Source organism: Tachyglossus aculeatus, chromosome 7 (genome assembly GCF_015852505.1).
Source record: "Tachyglossus aculeatus isolate mTacAcu1 chromosome 7, mTacAcu1.pri, whole genome shotgun sequence".
Classification (NCBI taxonomy): Eukaryota; Metazoa; Chordata; class Mammalia; order Monotremata; family Tachyglossidae; genus Tachyglossus; species Tachyglossus aculeatus.
Window position 1 is genome coordinate 17228440 of NC_052072.1, and position 17821 is coordinate 17246260.

At 46.5% G+C, this 17821-nt stretch overlaps 1 protein-coding gene across 5 annotated transcripts in view; it reads left to right on the top strand.

Moving 5' to 3' along the window:
* SRPK1 (SRSF protein kinase 1) overlaps window positions 1–17821 on the top strand; it is a 79101-nt gene that overhangs the window by 864 nt on the left and 60416 nt on the right. For all 5 annotated transcript variants that reach the window (XM_038748737.1, XM_038748739.1, XM_038748738.1 and 2 more), the window contains exon 2: window positions 3285–3345. In XM_038748737.1, coding sequence (XP_038604665.1) covers window positions 3285–3345 — 61 coding nt within the window. The remainder of the gene's footprint in view (window positions 1–3284; window positions 3346–17821) is intronic.

A 17821-nucleotide genomic window follows, 5' to 3' on the forward strand; every position in this document is an offset into this window, starting at 1 on the left:
GGTGATAATGGCAGCATTTATTAAGCGCTTACTATGTGCAAAGCACTGTTCTAAGCGCTGGGGAGCTTGCAAGGTGATAATGATGGTAGCATTTAGTGAGCGCTTACTATGTGCAAAGCACTGTTCTAAGCGCTAGGCCGACTTGGACTTCCCAATAATAGTAACAATGGTGGTAGCATTTATTAAGCGCTTACTATGCGCAAAGCACTGTTCTAAGCGCTGGGGAGCTTGCAAGGTGATAATGGCAGCATTTATTAAGCGCTTACTATGTGCAAAGCACTGTTCTAAGCGCTGGGGAGCTTGCAAGGTGATAATAATAATGGTAGCAGTTATTAAGCGCTTACTATGTGCAAAGCACTGTTCTAAGCGCTGGGGAGCTTGCAAGGTGATAATAATGATGGTAGCATTTATTAAGCGCTAGGCCGATTTGGACTTCCCAATAATAGTAACAATGGTGGTAGCCTTTATTAAGCGCTTACTATGTGCAAAGCACTGTTCTAAGCGCTGGGGAGCTTGCAAGGTGATAATAATAATGGTAGCATTTATTAAGCGCTTACTATGTGCAAAGCACTGTTCTAAGCGCTGGGGAGCTTGCAAGGTGATAATGGTAGCATTTATTAAGCGCTTACTATGTGCAAAGCACTGTTCTAAGCGCTGGGGAGCTTGCAAGGTGATAATAATAATGGTAGCAGTTATTAAGCCCTTACTATGTGCAAAGCACTGTTCTAAGCGTTGGGGAGCTTGCAATGTGATAATAATGATGGTAGCATTTATTAAGCGCTAGGCCAACTTGGACTTCCCAATAATAGTAACAATGGTGGTAGCATTTATTAAGCGCTTACTATGTGCAAAGCACTGTTCTAAGCGCTGGGGAGCTTGCAAGGTGATAATAATGGTAGCATTTAGTAAGCGCTTACTATGCAAAGCACTGTTCTAAGCGCTAGGCCGACTTGGACTTCCCAATAATAGTAACAATGGTGGTAGCATTTATTAAGCACTTACTATGTGCAAAGCACTGTTCTAAGCGCTGGGGAGCTTGCAAGGTGATAATAATAATGGTAGCATTTATTAAGCGCTTACTATGTTCAAAGCACTGTTCTAAGCGCTAGGCCGACTTGGACTTCCCAATAATAGTAACAATGGTGGTAGCATTTATTAAGCACTTACTATGTGCAAAGCACTGTTCTAAGCGCTGGGGAGCTTGCAAGGTGATAATAATAATGGTAGCATTTATTAAGCGCTTACTATGTTCAAAGCACTGTTCTAAGCGCTGGGCCGACATGGACTTCCCAATAATAATAACCATGATGATAGCATTTATTAAGTGTTGTAAGCGCTGGGCCGACTTGGACTTCCCAATAATAATAACCGTGATGATAGCATTTATTAAGCGCTTACTATGTGCAAAGCACTGTCCTAAGCGCTGGAGAGCTTGCAAAGTGATAATAATAATGGTAGTATCTATTAAGCGCCTACTATGTGCAAAGCACTGTTCTAAGCGCTGGGCCGACTTGGACTTCCCAATAATAATAACAATGATGGTAGCATTTATTATGCGCTTACTATGTGCAAAGCACTGTTCTAAGCGCTGGAGAGCTTGCAAGGTGATAATAATAATGGTAGCATTTATTAAGCACTTACTATGTGTAAAACACTGTTCTAAGCGCTGGGCCGACTTGGACTTCCCAATAATAGTAACAATAATGATAGTATTTATTAAGTGCTTACTATGTGCAAAGCGCTGTTCTAAGCGCTGGGCTGACTTGGACTTCCCAATAATAGTAACAATAATGATAGTATTTATTAAGTGCTTACTGTGTGCAAAGCACTGTTCTAAGCGCTAGGACGACTTGGACTTCCCAATAATAATAACAATGATGATAGCATTTATTAAGCGCTTACTATGTGCAGAGCACTGTTCCAAGCACTGGAGAGCTTACAAGGTGATAATAATAATAATAATAGCATTTATTAAGCACTTACTATGTGCAAAGCACTGTTGTAAGCTCTAGGGAGGTTACAAGGTGATCAGGTTGTCCCAAGGGGGGCTCACAGTCTTCATCCCCATTTTACAGATGAGGTCACCGAGGCCCAGAGAAGTGAAGTAACTTGCCCAAAGTCACACAGCTGACAAGTGGTGGACCCCGAATTTGAACCCATGACCCCTGACTTCAAAGCCCGGGCTCTTTCCACTGAGCCTTCAGGTTGTCCCACGTGGGGCTCACAGTCTTAATCCCCATTTGATGATTTCCCCCCATCATCCCAGTCTGGCTTCCCGGCTAGATTCTTTCCCCTTCTTGGGTTTCTTCTCCGGGCCCTTCCCTGTGTCCTTTTATATTCCAGTCCTCGCACTCCAGGCCCGCAAGAAAAGGACCAAGGCCAAGAAGGACAAAGCCCAAATCCCCATTCCCAAGCGCTTAGTCCAGTGCTCTCCACACAGGAAGCGCTCCATCAAGACGATTGAATGGACGGATGAATGAGCCCGGCCCTCGTTTAACCGTACTGATTAAATGTGCAGAGCACTGGGCTAAGCGCTTGGGAAGTCCAAGTCGGCCCCAGATAGAGGCGGTCCCGACCCAGCAACGGGGCTCCCAGTCTAGAAGGGGAAACAAACTCTCACCCATTTGTTCAGCGCTTAGAACAGTGCTTTGCACATAGTAAGCGCTTAATAAACGCCATCATTATTATTATTATTGTCCCCGAATCCCACCCTGGCTGGGTCTATTTGAAGCCCCCTCGGTGGTCTGCCCCCCGTCAACGAGACCCCCTTCCTCCCCCACCCCTCGGAGACCCTCCCTACTGTCCACAGGACCGTGCTCTTTCTCATCCTCCATCAATCAATCAATCGTATTTATTGAGTGCTTACTGTGTGCAGAGCACTGTCCTAAGCGCTTGGGAAGTACAAGTTGGCAACACATAGAGACAGTCCCTACCCAACAGTGGGCTCACAGTTTTACTTCATTCATCCATTCAGTCGTATTTATTGAGCGCTTACTATGTGCACAGCACTGGACTAAGCGCCTAAGCCCGTTGATGGGTAGGGACCGTCTCTGTAGGTTGCCGATTTGTACTTCCCAAGCGCTCTGCACACAGTAAACGCTCAATAAATACGATTGAGTGAGTGAATAATAAATAAGCTCCTTGTCTTGGCCTCCTTTGGCCCCCTGACCTTTCCACGCTCTCCCCAATTTCCCCCCATCATCCCAGCCTGGCTTCCCGACTAGATTCTTTCCCCTTCTTGGGTTTCTTCTCCGGGCCCTTCACTGTGTCCTTTTATATTCCAGTGCTCGCACTCCAGGCCCGCAAGAAAAGGACCAAGGCCAAGAAGGACAAAGCCCAGAGGAAGTAAGCTATGCTCCTTGTTCTTTCTCCTCAGATTGAGGGCGAGGCATTGCTCTCCTTCACAGGACCGCATGGCTCAGCCCCGAGTGGGTTGGAGGGGTAATAATAGTAATAATGATGGTATTTGTTAAGCGCTTACTATGTGCCAAGCACCGTTCTTGCTGAAGACTCACCAAATCGGGAATTTGGGGCTTGGATGCCGGGGGAGAGGTGGTTTTGCCTGCCTTGCTACGTGAGAGCAGAAATGCTTCCTGTCCCACTCATAACCTTAGGTTATTAGGTTCATTTCTAAATCCGCCAAGTCTCCGCTGACCTCTCATTTTCTCCTTTCCCTCCCGCCTAGTCCTCCCTTTTATTCTCAGGGTTCACGTTCGTACTGCAAACCACAGGATCTCGTTCGTAGGGGAGGCCGGAGATCTCTCTGATTGTGGCTAGGAAGATATCGAATATGCCAGAGTCTTTACCTCTCAGAAATAACTGCTTAGGGCTGTCCCACGGTGTTGAGAAAGACCTTCCCTTCCAATCCAGACGTATGCCGACCTTCCCTTCCCTTCCCTTGAGACCTTCCCTTCCAATCCAGACGTTTGCCGAATCACTGCGTCCAGGTTATTTTTAGAGGACGCACCATCCTCGAAATTATTGGAAAGGTAGTCTAGGAGTGGGCCGTCTATCAGTCAGCAGAAAGTGGGTGGTGGTTAGTGAGTCTGAGGTGGTAACTGGTGAATTGAACGGAAATTTTATTGGCACAGTAAATAATCCCAGTTTATAGCAGTTATCGGAAGTCCAAAAATTTGCTTCCGGTAGCCTGGATAAAATAGCTACTTTGCACATCCCGCACAGTGCCCCCATTTTTAATAGCCTCTACCTGCCATCAACGTTTCCCGCCACAGATCTCGGGAAACTGGGGCTTTGCACAGTTGGTATTCAGAAACAACTTTTTAGCTCTCTTCAGCGATTAAATTTTTTGACCAGCAGTCCCGGTTCTCCCCCCATCTTCCCTTCCCATCCCTAGGACTAGCTTTCTTCAGATTCAGAGCTTGCTATTGGTTTTCCTAAAACGTGTGAGACTCCAGTCTGATGTCAGGCCCAGATCTGGTCATCTATTTATCCTGTTTATTCATGGGAGGTTTGACTAGTCCCAATCTAACACGTTCACATTTTGTGGCAAAATTATCAAGTGCGCAAACACCATGGGAGTTGTGGAAGCCCAAGATTTTGACCGATATGCTGATAGCCTTTATGAAAACTTGCTCGTTTCTCCTGCAAGCTAAACAGGACCAGAAAACGTACCTCATTTCTATTTCAGAAGCTCCAAAGATCGGGGGTGGAGAGGCAATATTTTCTTCTAGCTTTCAGGAGAGCTCAAAGAAATATCTAAAACCCCAAATGTCTCTCCTCTTTGCCTCATTGTGTGTCCCCCCCCCCTTTTTTTTTAAGGTGTGTGTGTGTTAATGCTTTACAATGTGCCAGCATTGTTCTAAATGCTGGGGTAGGTACTAGCTAATCAGGTTGAACACAGTCTTTGTCCCACATGGGGCATACAGTCTTGATCCCCATTTTATGGATGAGAGAACTGAGGCCCAGGGAAGTGAAGGGACTTGCTCAAGGTCACACAGCATACATATTTACTATTCTATTTTGTTAACGATGTGCATATAGCTTTAATTCTATTTAGTTCTGATGACTTTGACACCTGTCTACATGTTTTGTTTTGTTGTCTGTTTCCCCCCTCTAGACTGTGAGCCCGTTGTTGGGTAGGGACCGTGTTTATATGTTGTACTTCCTAAGCGCTTAGTACAGTGCTCTGCACACAGTAAGTGCTTAATAAATACGATTGAATGAATGAATGACGTGGTGGAGCCGGAATTAGAACCCACTTCCTCTGAGTACCAGGCCCACGGTCTTTCCACTAGGACACACTGCATCTTCTGTGAAGTTTCCCTTTTTTAAGAGGTCCATGGGCCTTCCTTAGGGGGTTAAATGCATTTTAAAAGTCAATCCAGGCAGGTGACTTACCCGATGAGGAAAGGAGAAAGTTTATCAGAGGTTAAGGAAGAGGGGTACCTGGTTGGAGATGGGTATGTGGGTGTTCCCTGAGAGCCTGAACAAGAAGAGTGGCAGGTGGGGGCTGTGACGCGAGGATGGGGCACAACCCAGGCCTTCCCAGACTGAGCCGCTTCCTTCCTCTCCCCCTCGTCCCCCTCTCCATCCCCCCCATCTTACCTCCTTCCCTTCCCCACAGCACCTGTATAGATGTTTGTACATATTTATTACTCTATTTATTTTACTTGTACATATCTATTCTATTTCTTTTATTTTGTTAGTATGTTTGGTTTTGTTCTCTGTCTCCCCCTTTTAGACTGTGAGCCCACTGTTGGGTAGGGACTGTCTCTATATGTTGCCAATTTGTACTTCCCAAGCACTTAGTACAGTGCTCTGCACATAGTAAGCGCTCAATAAATACGATTGATGATGATGATGATGATGATGAACCCAGCCGCAATCTGGCTAGGACCCCAAATTTGGGGCCCACAAAGTGCCTTGAGCTCACTGAGGGCTTTATTGTGGAGGGTTCCCCCAGTACCTAACTCCCCCCCCGCCAGCCCTTGTCTTTTTTAATGGTATTTGTCAAGTGTTTACCATGTGCTACATGCTCTTCTAGTCTGTCATTCAGTGTACTTTTTGAGAGCTTACTGTGTGCAGAGCACTGTCCTGTGCGCTTAGGAGAGGACAGTACAACGGAATTAGGAGATATGTCCCCAGCCTGTAAGGAGCTGACAGTTTAGAGGGACTAGAGGGTTAGATACCGGTAACCAAACTGAATGCAGTCCCTGTCCCACGGCGGGCTCAGGGTCTAAATGGGAGGAAGAACAGGTATTTTTACCCCTTTCATTCATTCATTCAATCATATTTATTGAGCGCTTACTGTGTGCAGAGCACTGTACTAAGCGCTTGGAAAGTACAAGTTGGCATTCATTCATTCAGTCATTTATTGAGTGCTTACTGTGTTCAGAGCACTGTACTAAGTGCTTGGGAAGTACAAGTTGGCATTCATTCACTCAATCGTATTTATTGAGCGCTTACTGTGTGCAGAGCACTGTACTAAGCGCTTGGGAAGTACAAATTGGCAAAATCCAGTCTTAATCCACTAAGCCATGCTCCTTCCTTAAGTGATGATGATGATGATGGCATTTGTTAAGCGCTTACTATGTGCAAAGCACTGTACTAAGCGCTTGGAAAGTACAAGTTGGCATTCATTCATTCAGTCTTATTTATTGAGTGGTTACTGTGTGCAGAGCACTGTACTAAGCGCTTGGGAAGTACAAGTTGGCAAAATCCAGTCTTAATCCACGAAGACATGCTCCTTCCTTAAGTGATGATGATGGCATTTGTTAAGCGCTTACTATATGCAAAGCACTGTTCTAAGCGCTGGGGAGGATACAAGGCGATCAGGTTGTCCCACCTGGGGCTCACAGTCTTAATCCCCATTTTACAGATGAGGTAACTGAGGCCCAGAGAAGTTAAGTGACATACCCAAAGTCACACAACTGACAATTTGCAGAGCCGGGATTTGAACCCATGACCCCCGACTCCAAAGCCCGAGCTCTTTCCACTGAGCCACGCTCCCCACCCAACAGTGGGCTCACAGTCTAGAAGGGGGAGACAGAGAACAAAACAAAACATATTAACAAAATCAAATAAATAGAATAAATATGTACAAATAAAATAAGAAACATGTACAAACACATATACAGGTGCTGTGGGGAGGGGAAGGAGGTAATGCAGGGGGGATGGGGAGAGGAAGGAGGGGGCTCAGTCTGGGAAGGCCAGAGGAGTAAAAAGGCTCAGAGAAGTGACTTGCCTAAGGTCACCTGGCTGGCAAGTGGCGGAGCTGGAATTAGAACCCAGGTCCTCTGACTCCCAGAGGAGTCAGAGGCCACACTGCTTCTTTCACGAGCCAATTTGCTGCTCCACAAAACCGCAGGGACTCTGAGAAGCAGTGCACAGTCAGTAATAATGATGGTATTTGTTAAGCGCTTACTAGGCGCTAAGCACTAGGGAAGATCCAAAGTAATCAGGTGGTCCCACGTGGGGGCTCACAGTCTTAATCCCCGTTTTACAGACGAGGGAACTAGGCCCAGAGAAGTGAAGCGACTTGCCGAAGGTCACACAGCAGACAAGTGGCGGAGCGGGGATTAGAACCCACATCCTCTGACTCCCGAGCCCGGGCTCTTTCCCCAAAGCCATGCCAGTACAGCCTCCAGAAATAATAATAATAGCATTTACTAAGCGCTTACTATGTGCAAGGCACTGTTCTAAGCGCTAGGGAGGTTACAAGGTGATCAGGTTGTCCCACGGGGGGCTCACGGTCTTCATCCCGTTTTTACAGATGAGGTCACTGAGGCCCAGAGAAGTGAAGTGACTTGCCCAAAATCACCCAGCTGACAAGTGGCGGAGCCGGGATTTGAACCCATGACCTCTGACTCCAAAGCTCGGGCTCTTTCCACTGAGCCACGCTGCTTCTCCAATACTGTAGAGTGGTCGTCTGTCCCACAGCTCGGTTATCACCGAGGAGTAGCTGGGAGGGAATGTACTTATTAAGAGCCTTAAAGTCATGGCTGATGTCTGTTCAGTTGGAAGTCGTACTCTTAGAGGAGAGAAAGAGGGTTCAATCAATCAATCAGTCATATTTATTGAGCGCTTACTGTGTGCAGAGCACTGTACTAAGCGCTTGGGAAGTCCAAGTTGTCAACATATGATCAGATCCTTTGTCGCCATCTCTCCCCACGTGGTCAAGTGCTCTTTGCTTTGTCCGACCACTCATCCCAGCGCGTAATACGGTGCCGGGCACATAGTAAGTGCTTAACTTGGTACAGTGCTAAGCGCTTAGTACAGTGCTCTGCACATAGTAAGCGCTCAATAAATACGATTGATTGATTGATTGATTAACAAATGCCATAATTATTATTAGTGGAGGAAGATGTGTTCACGCGGGAAGTGCCGCTGGCATCTCGGCACAGTTTCCTAGTCTGCGCTGGACCGCTCGTTACGGGCAGGGGCTGTGTTGTATTGTACTCTCCCAAGCGCTTAGTACAGTGCAGTGCACCTAGTAAGCAATCAATAAGTACGACTGAATGAATGAATGAATGGACTGGCCATCCTGGGCCACGCAATGAATGAATGAATGGACTGGCCATCCTGGGCCACGCGCGTAACTGAGCCAGCAACTGATCGGCCCCGCCGAGCCCGAGCGAGAATTTTTTTAAAAAGGCTTTGTGGTTTATTTATTTTACTTGTACCTATCTATTCTATTTATTTTATTTTGTTAGTATGTTTGGTTTTGTTCTCTGTCTCCCCCCTTTTAGACTGTGAGCCTACTGTTGGGTAGGGACTGTCTCTATATGTTGCCAACTTGTACTTCCCAAGCACTTAGTACAGTGCTCTGCACACAGTAAGCGCTCAGTAAATACGATTGATTCCGCGTTTTGGTTTACTGACAAGTAACAATAATGCTAATATTAATTACAGCTGTGGCATAGAGAATCAGTCGTATTTATTGAGCGCTTACTGTGTGCACAGCACTGTACTAAGCACTTGGGAAGTACAAGTTGGCAACATATAGAGACGGTCCCTACCCAACAGTGGGCTCACAGTCTAAAAGGGGGAGACAGAAAACAAAACCAAACATACTAACAAAATAAAATAAATAGAATAGATATGCACAAGTAAAATAAATAAATAAATAAATAGAATAATAAATACGTACAAACATATATACGTATATACAGGTGCTGTGGGGAAGGGAAGGAGGTAAGGCTGGGGGGATGGGGGGGGAGGAGGGCAGTGTGGTTTAGTGGATAGAGCACGGGCTTGGGAATCAGAGGGACCTGGGTTCTAATCCTGTCTCTGACACTTGCCTGCTGTGTGACCTTGGGCAAGTCACTTCACTTCTCTGTGCCTCATTTACCTCATCTGTAAAATGGTGATTAACACTGTGAGCCCCACGTGGGACAATGGATTGTGTCCAACCCAATGACCTTGTATCTACCCAGCGTGGCTCAGTGGAAAGAGCCCGGGCTTTGGAGTCAGAGGTCATGGGTTCAAATCCCGGCTCCGCCAACTGTCAGCTGTGTGACTTTGGGCAAGTCACTTCACTTCTCTGTGCCTCAGTTCCCTCATCTGTAAAATGGGGATTAAAACTGTGAGCCCCCCAGGGGACAACCTGATCACCTTGTCACCTCCCCAGCGCTTAGAACAGTGCTTTGCACATAGTAAGCGCTTAATAAATGCCATCATTGTTATTATTATTACCCCAGCTCTTAGAACAGTGCCTGGCATATAGTAAGTGCATCACAAATACCATTTTAAGAAAACAAGTGATTGGGGTAGATGCATTGTTGCCATCTTGTACTTCCCAAGCGCTTAGTACAGTGCTCCGCAAACAGTAAGCGCTCAATAAATACGACTGAATGAATGAATGAAAATGCATTATATGCAGAACAGACACGGTCCCTGTCCCACACGAGACTCACGGTCTAAGGCTGGAGGGAGAGCAGGTACTGAGTCCCCATTTTACAGATGAGGAAACTGAGGCCCAGATCAGTTAAACGACTTGCCCAAGGTCACCCAGCAGGCAAGTGACATTGCTGGAATTTGACCCCAGCTCCTCCAACACCCAAGCCTGTGCTCTTTCCTTAAGGCCATCCTGCCAGTTATCTATCTAATAACTACAGGGCAGTAGTGATAGTATTTATCAGTCAGTCAGTCAATCAATCAGTCAATTTATCAGTCAATCCTTCCTGTCCGCCTCCTCCCCCTCCCTATCCCCCCACCTTACCTCCTTCCCCTCCCCACAGCACCTGTATATATATGTTTGTACATATTTATTACTCTATTTTATTTGTACATATTCTATTTATTTTATTTGGTTAATATATTTTGTTTTGTTGTCTGTCTCCCCCTTCTAGACTGTGAACCCGCTGTTGGGTAGGGACCGTCTCTATATGTTGCCAACTTGGACTTCCCAATCAAGCAGTCAATCGTGTTTATTGAGCGCTTACTGTGTGCAGAGCGTTGTACTAATTCCTTGGGAAGTACAAGTTGGCAAGACATAGAGATGGTCCCTACCCAGCAGTGGGCTCACAGTCTAGAAGGGGCTTCCCAAGCACTTAGTACAGTGCTCTGCACACAGTAAGCACTCAATCAATACGATTGAATGAATCAGTTGTATTTATTGAGGGCTTACCGTGTTGAGCGCTTGGGAGAGCACAGTAGCACAGAACTGGGAGAAACGGTCCCTGCCAACACGTGAGCTCACAGTCTAGAGGGAGAGATTATTAAGTGCTCACTGTGTGCCACGCACTGACCTAAGCACTGAGGAGGGATCGCTGGGTGAGAGTTAGACCAGGGCCCGGCCCAGGGCTCACCAAGTAAAAGAGGAGGGGGCAGGGTTCCCCACCGAAGGCCGGGGCAGCACCAGTCTGTGCCCTCTCCCTGGGCCGCAAGCTGCCCCTCCGCCGCGAACAGCGGGTTCATTCATTCCTTCATTCAATCGTATTTATTGAGCGCTTACTGTGTGCAGAGCACTGTACTAAGTGCTTGGGAAGTACAAGTTGGCAACACATAGAGACGGTCCCTACCCAACAGTGGGCTCACAGTCTAGAAGGGGGAGACAGAGAACAAAACAAAACATATTAACAAAATAAAATAAATAGCATAAATATGTACAAATAAAATAAATAGAGTAATAAATACGTACAAACGTATATACAGTTGCTGTGGGGAGGGGAAGGAGGGGGAGAGGAAGGAGGGGGCTCAGTCTGGGGCTCAGGGGGGTCGCGTAACCAGTTAGCATGCCAGAGTCTTGTTCATTATCGGAATTAACCAGACAAATCGCTCCACCAACTAAGAACGGCCATGCACCACCACCCACAGAATCAAGAAAGAACTATCGATTTGTCAGTCCTTTCCGTGTCCGGGCCGGGTGAGGTTTCCTGTGTTGTTCCCGTGTTCTCCCCATAGTAAGCGCTCAATAAATGCCATTGATTAGATTGGTTGAGCGGGCAGAGTTGTAGGAAATCAGGGAAGTGGAAGAGAGGAGGGAGGAACCTGATAAAGTGCTTTAAAGTGTAGGATTAGGAGTTTCTGTTTGACTTGGAGATAGAGAGGCAACCACTGGAGGTTCTTGAGGAGCGGGAAGACAGGGACCGAACGGTTTTGTAGAAAAATGATCCGGACAGCAGAATGCAGTATGGAGTGAAGCGGGGAGAGACGGGAGGCTGGAGAGTCATCAAGGAGACAGATGCAGTAATCAAGGCGGGATAGGATCAGTGTGTAAATTAATGTGGTGGCAGTTCGGATGGGGGTGGGGGGCAGATTTTCACAATTTTGTGAAGGTTGAACTGATAGGTTTTGGTGACAGATTGAATATGTGGGTTGAATGAGAGAGATCAACTCCAAAATGGGGTTTAAGCCTGTGAGCCCCATGTGGGACCTGGACATGCCCAACTTAATTAGCTTGTATCTACCCCAGCGCTTAGTGAAGTGCCTGGCACGTAGTAAGTGCTTTAACAGATACCACTAAGGAAAGAAGAAATGAGGAGAACACCAAGGTTAGAGGCCTGTGAGACAGGGAGGATAGTGGTGCTGTCTACAGTGACGGGTACGTTATGTGGAGGACAGGGTTTGGGTGGGAATATGAGGAGTTCTGTTTTGGACATGTTAAAGTTTGAGGTGTTGGTGGGCAGAGGAATGGGGCATCCACTGCAGAGGAGGAGAGAGATCAGGGCTGCAGATGTAGATTTGGGAATCATCTGCAAAGAGGTGGTAGTTGAGAGAGCAAGTGGAAGCAAGTGAGTTCTCCAAAGGAGGGGATGTAGATAGAGAATAGAAGGGGACCCAGAACTGAGCCTCGAAGGACTTCCAGTTAGGAGGTGGGAGGCAGAGGAGGAGCCTGAGAGACAGAGAGAGAGACTGAGAATGAGTGGTCAGAGAGATGGGAGGAGAACCAGGAGAGGACAGGGTCAGGGAAGCCCAGGTTGGATAAGGTGTTGAGGAGAAGGGGATGGTCCGCAGTGTCAAAGGCAGTTGAGAGGTCGAGGAGGATTAGGATGGAGTAGAGGTCGTTAGATTTGGCAAGAAGGAGTCCATTGGTCACTTTGAGAGGGCGGTTTCCGTGGAGTGAAAGGGATGGAAGCCGTTCATTCATTCATTCAATTGTATTTATTGAGCACTTACTGTGTGCAGAGCACTGTAATAATAATAGTGATGGCATTTGCTAAGCGCTTACTATGTGCCAAGCACTGTTCTAAGCGCTGGGGAGGATACAAGGTAATCAGGTTGTCCCACGTGGGGCTCACAGTCTTAATCCCCATTTTACAGGTAAGGTCACTGAGGAACAGAGAAATTAAGTGACACACAGCTGACAAGTTGCGGAGCCGGGATTAGAACCCATAACCTCTGACTCCCAAGCCCGGGCTCTTTCCACTGAGCCAAGCTGCTTCTCTAAGTACTCACTGTACTAAGCGCTTAGGAAGTACAAATTGGCAACATATAGAGACGGCCCCTACCCAACAACAGGCTCACAGTCCAGAAGCCAGATTGGAGGGGGACAAGGAGAGAATTGGAGGAGAGGAAGTGGAGGCAGTGGGCGAAGGCAACTCGCTCAAGGAATTCTACTGACATTGAAAAGGGATTAAATTCCTTATGTGTTCTGCCTTGCGGGGTGTTATGATCTCATTTGACTACTTCTACACGTCAGCATTTATTGACATCTGTAAAAGCTATCCAGTTAGAAATCACTTTTTCTTCCTCCTCCCCTTCCGTCTTAATGTTAATTTGCATTTGTGCACTTGCTGCTAAAAGGCTGGGGATTTAAATCAGTGAAGAATAAAAAAAAAACAAGGAAGTTTTATGGAATACTAATTTTTGCCTCCTGTGTGGGGGAGGAAAATGAGTATTTGACCAACATGTATTTGGGGGGTAAACATTTCAGTGCTGGCTTTTAGAAACAATGCTTACTAGGAAAAAATCATCTTACCGTATTTGACAAGCTAGGGTTTATCACGCCCGCATGATATCGATCCTTTCTTGGCGGCAGAAGTGATCAGTCAGTCAAAACTAAGCTATTTATTGAACACATGCGGTGTGCTGAGCACTGTACTAAGTGAGTTTACCCCAGCTCCATCCCCAGGTTTCCACTATTGCCCTCCACCTTCCAAAGGTCCAGTTTGTTGCCTCGATTTGCCCCCTCTGGGGCCGTACCCCTCCCATTCCTCCCTTCCTCCCACCCTCCATCCTCTCCCATTTCAACCACCCTTTCCTGGACAAGTTAGATTGTTTTGGGCAGGGAACATGTCGGCTAATTCTGTTGTACAACAGAATGTGTTGTATTGTACAGTACTCTACACATAATAAGCGCTTGATAAATAGAGAAGCAGCGTAGCCCAGTGGAAAGAGCACAGGCCTGGGAATCAGAGGGCCTGGCTTCTCATCCCAGCTCCACCACTCGTCTGCCGTGTGAACGTAGACAAGTCACTTCTCTGTGCCTCAGTTACCTACTTTTAATGTCTGTCTTCCCCTCCAAACTGTAAGCTAATTGTGGGCAGGGAATGTGTCCGTTTATTATTATATTGTACTCTCCCAAGCACGTAGTACAGTGCTCTGCACACAGGAAGGGCTCAGTAAATACGATTGAATGAATGAACACACATCATTCATATCTTCTCACGTGATTCCCGTGGCATGATGTCAATTTATAGAAGACGCTCTTCTAGCAGGCCGTCCTCTAGTGCTCCCCATTGTTGATGCGTTGTTTGTATTGCGGCAAAAAGTGCTTAAGTCTGAGTCGTTTTCATTGAACTGGCCTCGGTGGCATCTACAAACCGAGCCCCGCGTCTTGACAGCTGCCTGGCGAAGAGAATCGTGATGAAATGCAAACTGGCTGTTGACTTTTGGAGTGGGAAGATGGCATTCCTCGTTCCAGTGGCACTACTGTAATTTTGCTGCGCAGCTTCTCCCTGGAGGCTTCATTCTCCAAGAACCCGAAAGTTGGCCATGTTGGCGATTTTGGATGCCGTGTTTTCAGGGCTTTACTCCGTCTTGGACACGAGGGAAGAGCTTTCCAGATAGAGGCTTTGCTTCATGCGTGGCTGCTGGGGGCTGGATGGCCTTGGGTTCTCTCTGCCGCACGACAGTGCCACCATCATCATCATCAGTTGTATTTATTGAGCGCTTACTATGTGCAGAGCACTGTACTAAGTGCTTGGGAAGTACAAATTGGCAACATATAGAGACAGTCCCTACCCAACAGTGGGCTCACAGTCTAAAAGGGGGAGACAGAGAACAAAACCAGACATACTAACAAAATAAAATAAATAGAATAGATATGTACAAGTAAAATAAATAAATAAATAGAGTAATAAATATGTACAAACATATATACATATATACAGGTGCTGTGGGGAAGGGAAGGAGGTAAGATGAGGGGGATGGAGAAGGGGACGAGGGGGAGAGGAAGGAAGGGGCTCAGTCTGGGAAGGCCTCCTGGAGTAGGTGAGCTATCACCAGTGAGAGATCATTGGGTTGGGTCATAGCCGACAGACCATTACTCTCCTCCCCCCGGCAAAGCCACATCTCCTCCAAAAGGCCTTCCCTGACTAAGCCCTCCTTTCCTCTTCTTCCACTCCCTTCTCCGTCTCCCTGACTTGCTCTGTTTATTTTCCCCCCACTCCAGCCCCACAGCACTTGTGTACATATCCGTAATTTATTTATAGCAATGTCTGTCTCCCCCTCTAGACATGTCTGTTATATGGTTTGTATTCCCCCAATCGCTTCGTACAGTGCTCCGCACACAATAAGCGCTCAATCAGTCAATCGTAATGATTGTACGAAGTGCGTGGGAGAGTACAATTCATTCATTCATTCATTGAATCGTACTTATTGAGTGCTTACTGTGTGCAGAGCACTGTACTAAGCGCTTGGGAAGTACAAGTTGGCAACATGTAGAGATGGTCCCTACCCAGCAGTGGGCTCACAGTCTAGAAGGGGGAGACAGACAACGAAACAAGACATTAACAAAATAGAATAAATATGTACAAATAAAATAAATAGAGTAATAAATACATACAAACATATCAATCAATCAATCACATTTATTGAGCGCTTACTGTGTGCAGAGCACTGTACTAAGCGCTTGGGAAGGACAAGTTGGCAACATAGAGACGGTCCCTACCCAGCAGTGGGCTCACAGTGTAGAAGGGGGAGACAGACAACAAAACAAAGCATATTATCAAAATAAATAGAATAGAATAGATGTGATCCCTGCCCCCAAGGAGTGTATAGTCTAGTAATAATAATAATAATTGTACTGTTTGTTAAGCGTTTACTATGTGCCAGGCACCGTACTAAGCACTGGGGTAGATACAAGTAAATTGGGTTGGGCCTAGTCCCTGTCCTATGTGGGGCTTACTGTCTCAATCTCCCATTTTACAAATGAGGTAACTGAGGCACAAAGAACTGAAGTGACCTGGCCAAGGTCACACAACAGACAAGAGGTGGAAAAGGGATTAGTACCCATGACCTTCTGACTTCCAAGTCCAAGCAGTGTGGCTCAGTGGAAAGAGCCGGGCTTTGGAGTCAGAGGTCATGGGTTCAAATCCCCACTCCGCCAATTGTCAGCTATGTGACTTTGGGCAAGTCACTTAACTTCTCTGTGCCTCAGTTCCCTCGTCTGTAAAATGGGGATTAAGACTGTGAGCCCCCTGTGGGACAACCTGATCACCTTGTAACCTCCCCAGCGCTTAGAACAGTGCTTTGCACATAGTAAACTCTTAATAAATGCCATCATTAGTATTATTATTATCCACTAAGCCATGCTGCTTCCCAAGATGTTCTTGTCCCTCTCAGGAAGCATGGTCACTCTGCTAGTATTATTATTATTATTTATTCTACTTGCTAAGTGCTTACTCTGCGCCAAGCACTGTTCTAAGCTTTGGGGTAGTACAAGATAAGCAGGTTGGTCACAATCCCTGTCCCACATGGGACTCACACTCTTAATCCCCATTTTACATATGACGGGACTGAGGCCCAGAGAAACTGTGACGTGCCGAAGTCACACAGCAGACATGTGACAGAGCTGGGATTATTCATTCAGTCATTCAGTCGTATTTATTGAGCGCTTACTGTGTGCAGAGCACTGTACTAAGCGCTTGGGAAGTACAAGTTGGCAACATATAGAGATGGTCCCTACCCAACGATGGGCTCACAGTCTTTATCCAGATCCTTCTCACCCCCAGGCCCGTCTGAGCACGTGGTCAGACACGATGGCTGTAGCCCTCTGCCCGCGCTACCATGAGGTGAAACTTTCATAACCAGTCGGAATCACGTTACAGCAGCTGCGTGACCAAAATTTAAATCAATCAATCAATCAATCGTATTTATTGAGCGCTTACTGTGTGCAGAGCACTGTACTAAGCGCTTGGGAAGTACAAGTTGGCAACATATAGAGACAGTCCCTACCCAACAGTGGGCTCACAGTCTAAAAGGGGGAGACAGAGAACAAAACCAAACATATTAACAAAATAAAATAATAGAATCACACATCCCATGTTTAGAATTACTTTCCATTCACTCAACAGAAAAGAAAATTTCACCAACACAGTCTTTCTGCCTGACTGGTAAAAGCAAAGGCAGAAGCAGCATTGCCTAGTGGGTGGACCTGGGTTCTAATCTCAGCACTGCCCCGTGCCTGCTGGGTGACCTTGGTAAAGTCACTCACCTTCTCCATGCCTCGGTTCCCTCATCTGTAAAATGGGGATTCCATACCAGGTCTGCCTCCCCGTTAAATTGTAAATCCCGCGTGGGGTAGGGATTTTGTCCAATAGGGTGATCTTGTACCTACCCAGGCAAATAGTGAAGGCGACTAAATGCCAGACGTCTGCTGCTCACCCAGCCCTGCCTGTTTCTCAGCCACTGGAGGCAGAGGGTGTGGCAGAGGCAGAGCACAGGATGAGAAAGTGTGTGGAGTGTGAGACTTCCCAGCCAAGAAAATACTTACTGGGAGCCAATTGCAGGAACTGGGTGGTACTATATTGTGCTCTCTCAAACAAGCAATCAGTGGTATACATTAAGCACTTACTATGTGCAGACCACATTACTAAGCACTGGGCGGGGTATAGTCCAACAATTAGCAGGCACGCCCCCTGCCCAGTGTGAGTTTATAGTCTACAAGTAAGCCCTCAATAAATCATCATCATCAATCGTATTTATTGAGCGCTTCCTATGTGCAGAGCACGGTACCAAGCGCTTGGGTAGTACAAATTGGCAACATATAGAGACAGTCCCTACCCAGCAGTGGGCTCGCATTCTAAAAGGGGGAGACAGAGAACAAAACCAAACATACTAACAAAATAAATAGAATAGATATGTACAAGTAAAATAAATAGAGTAATAAATATGTACATACATATATACAGGTGCT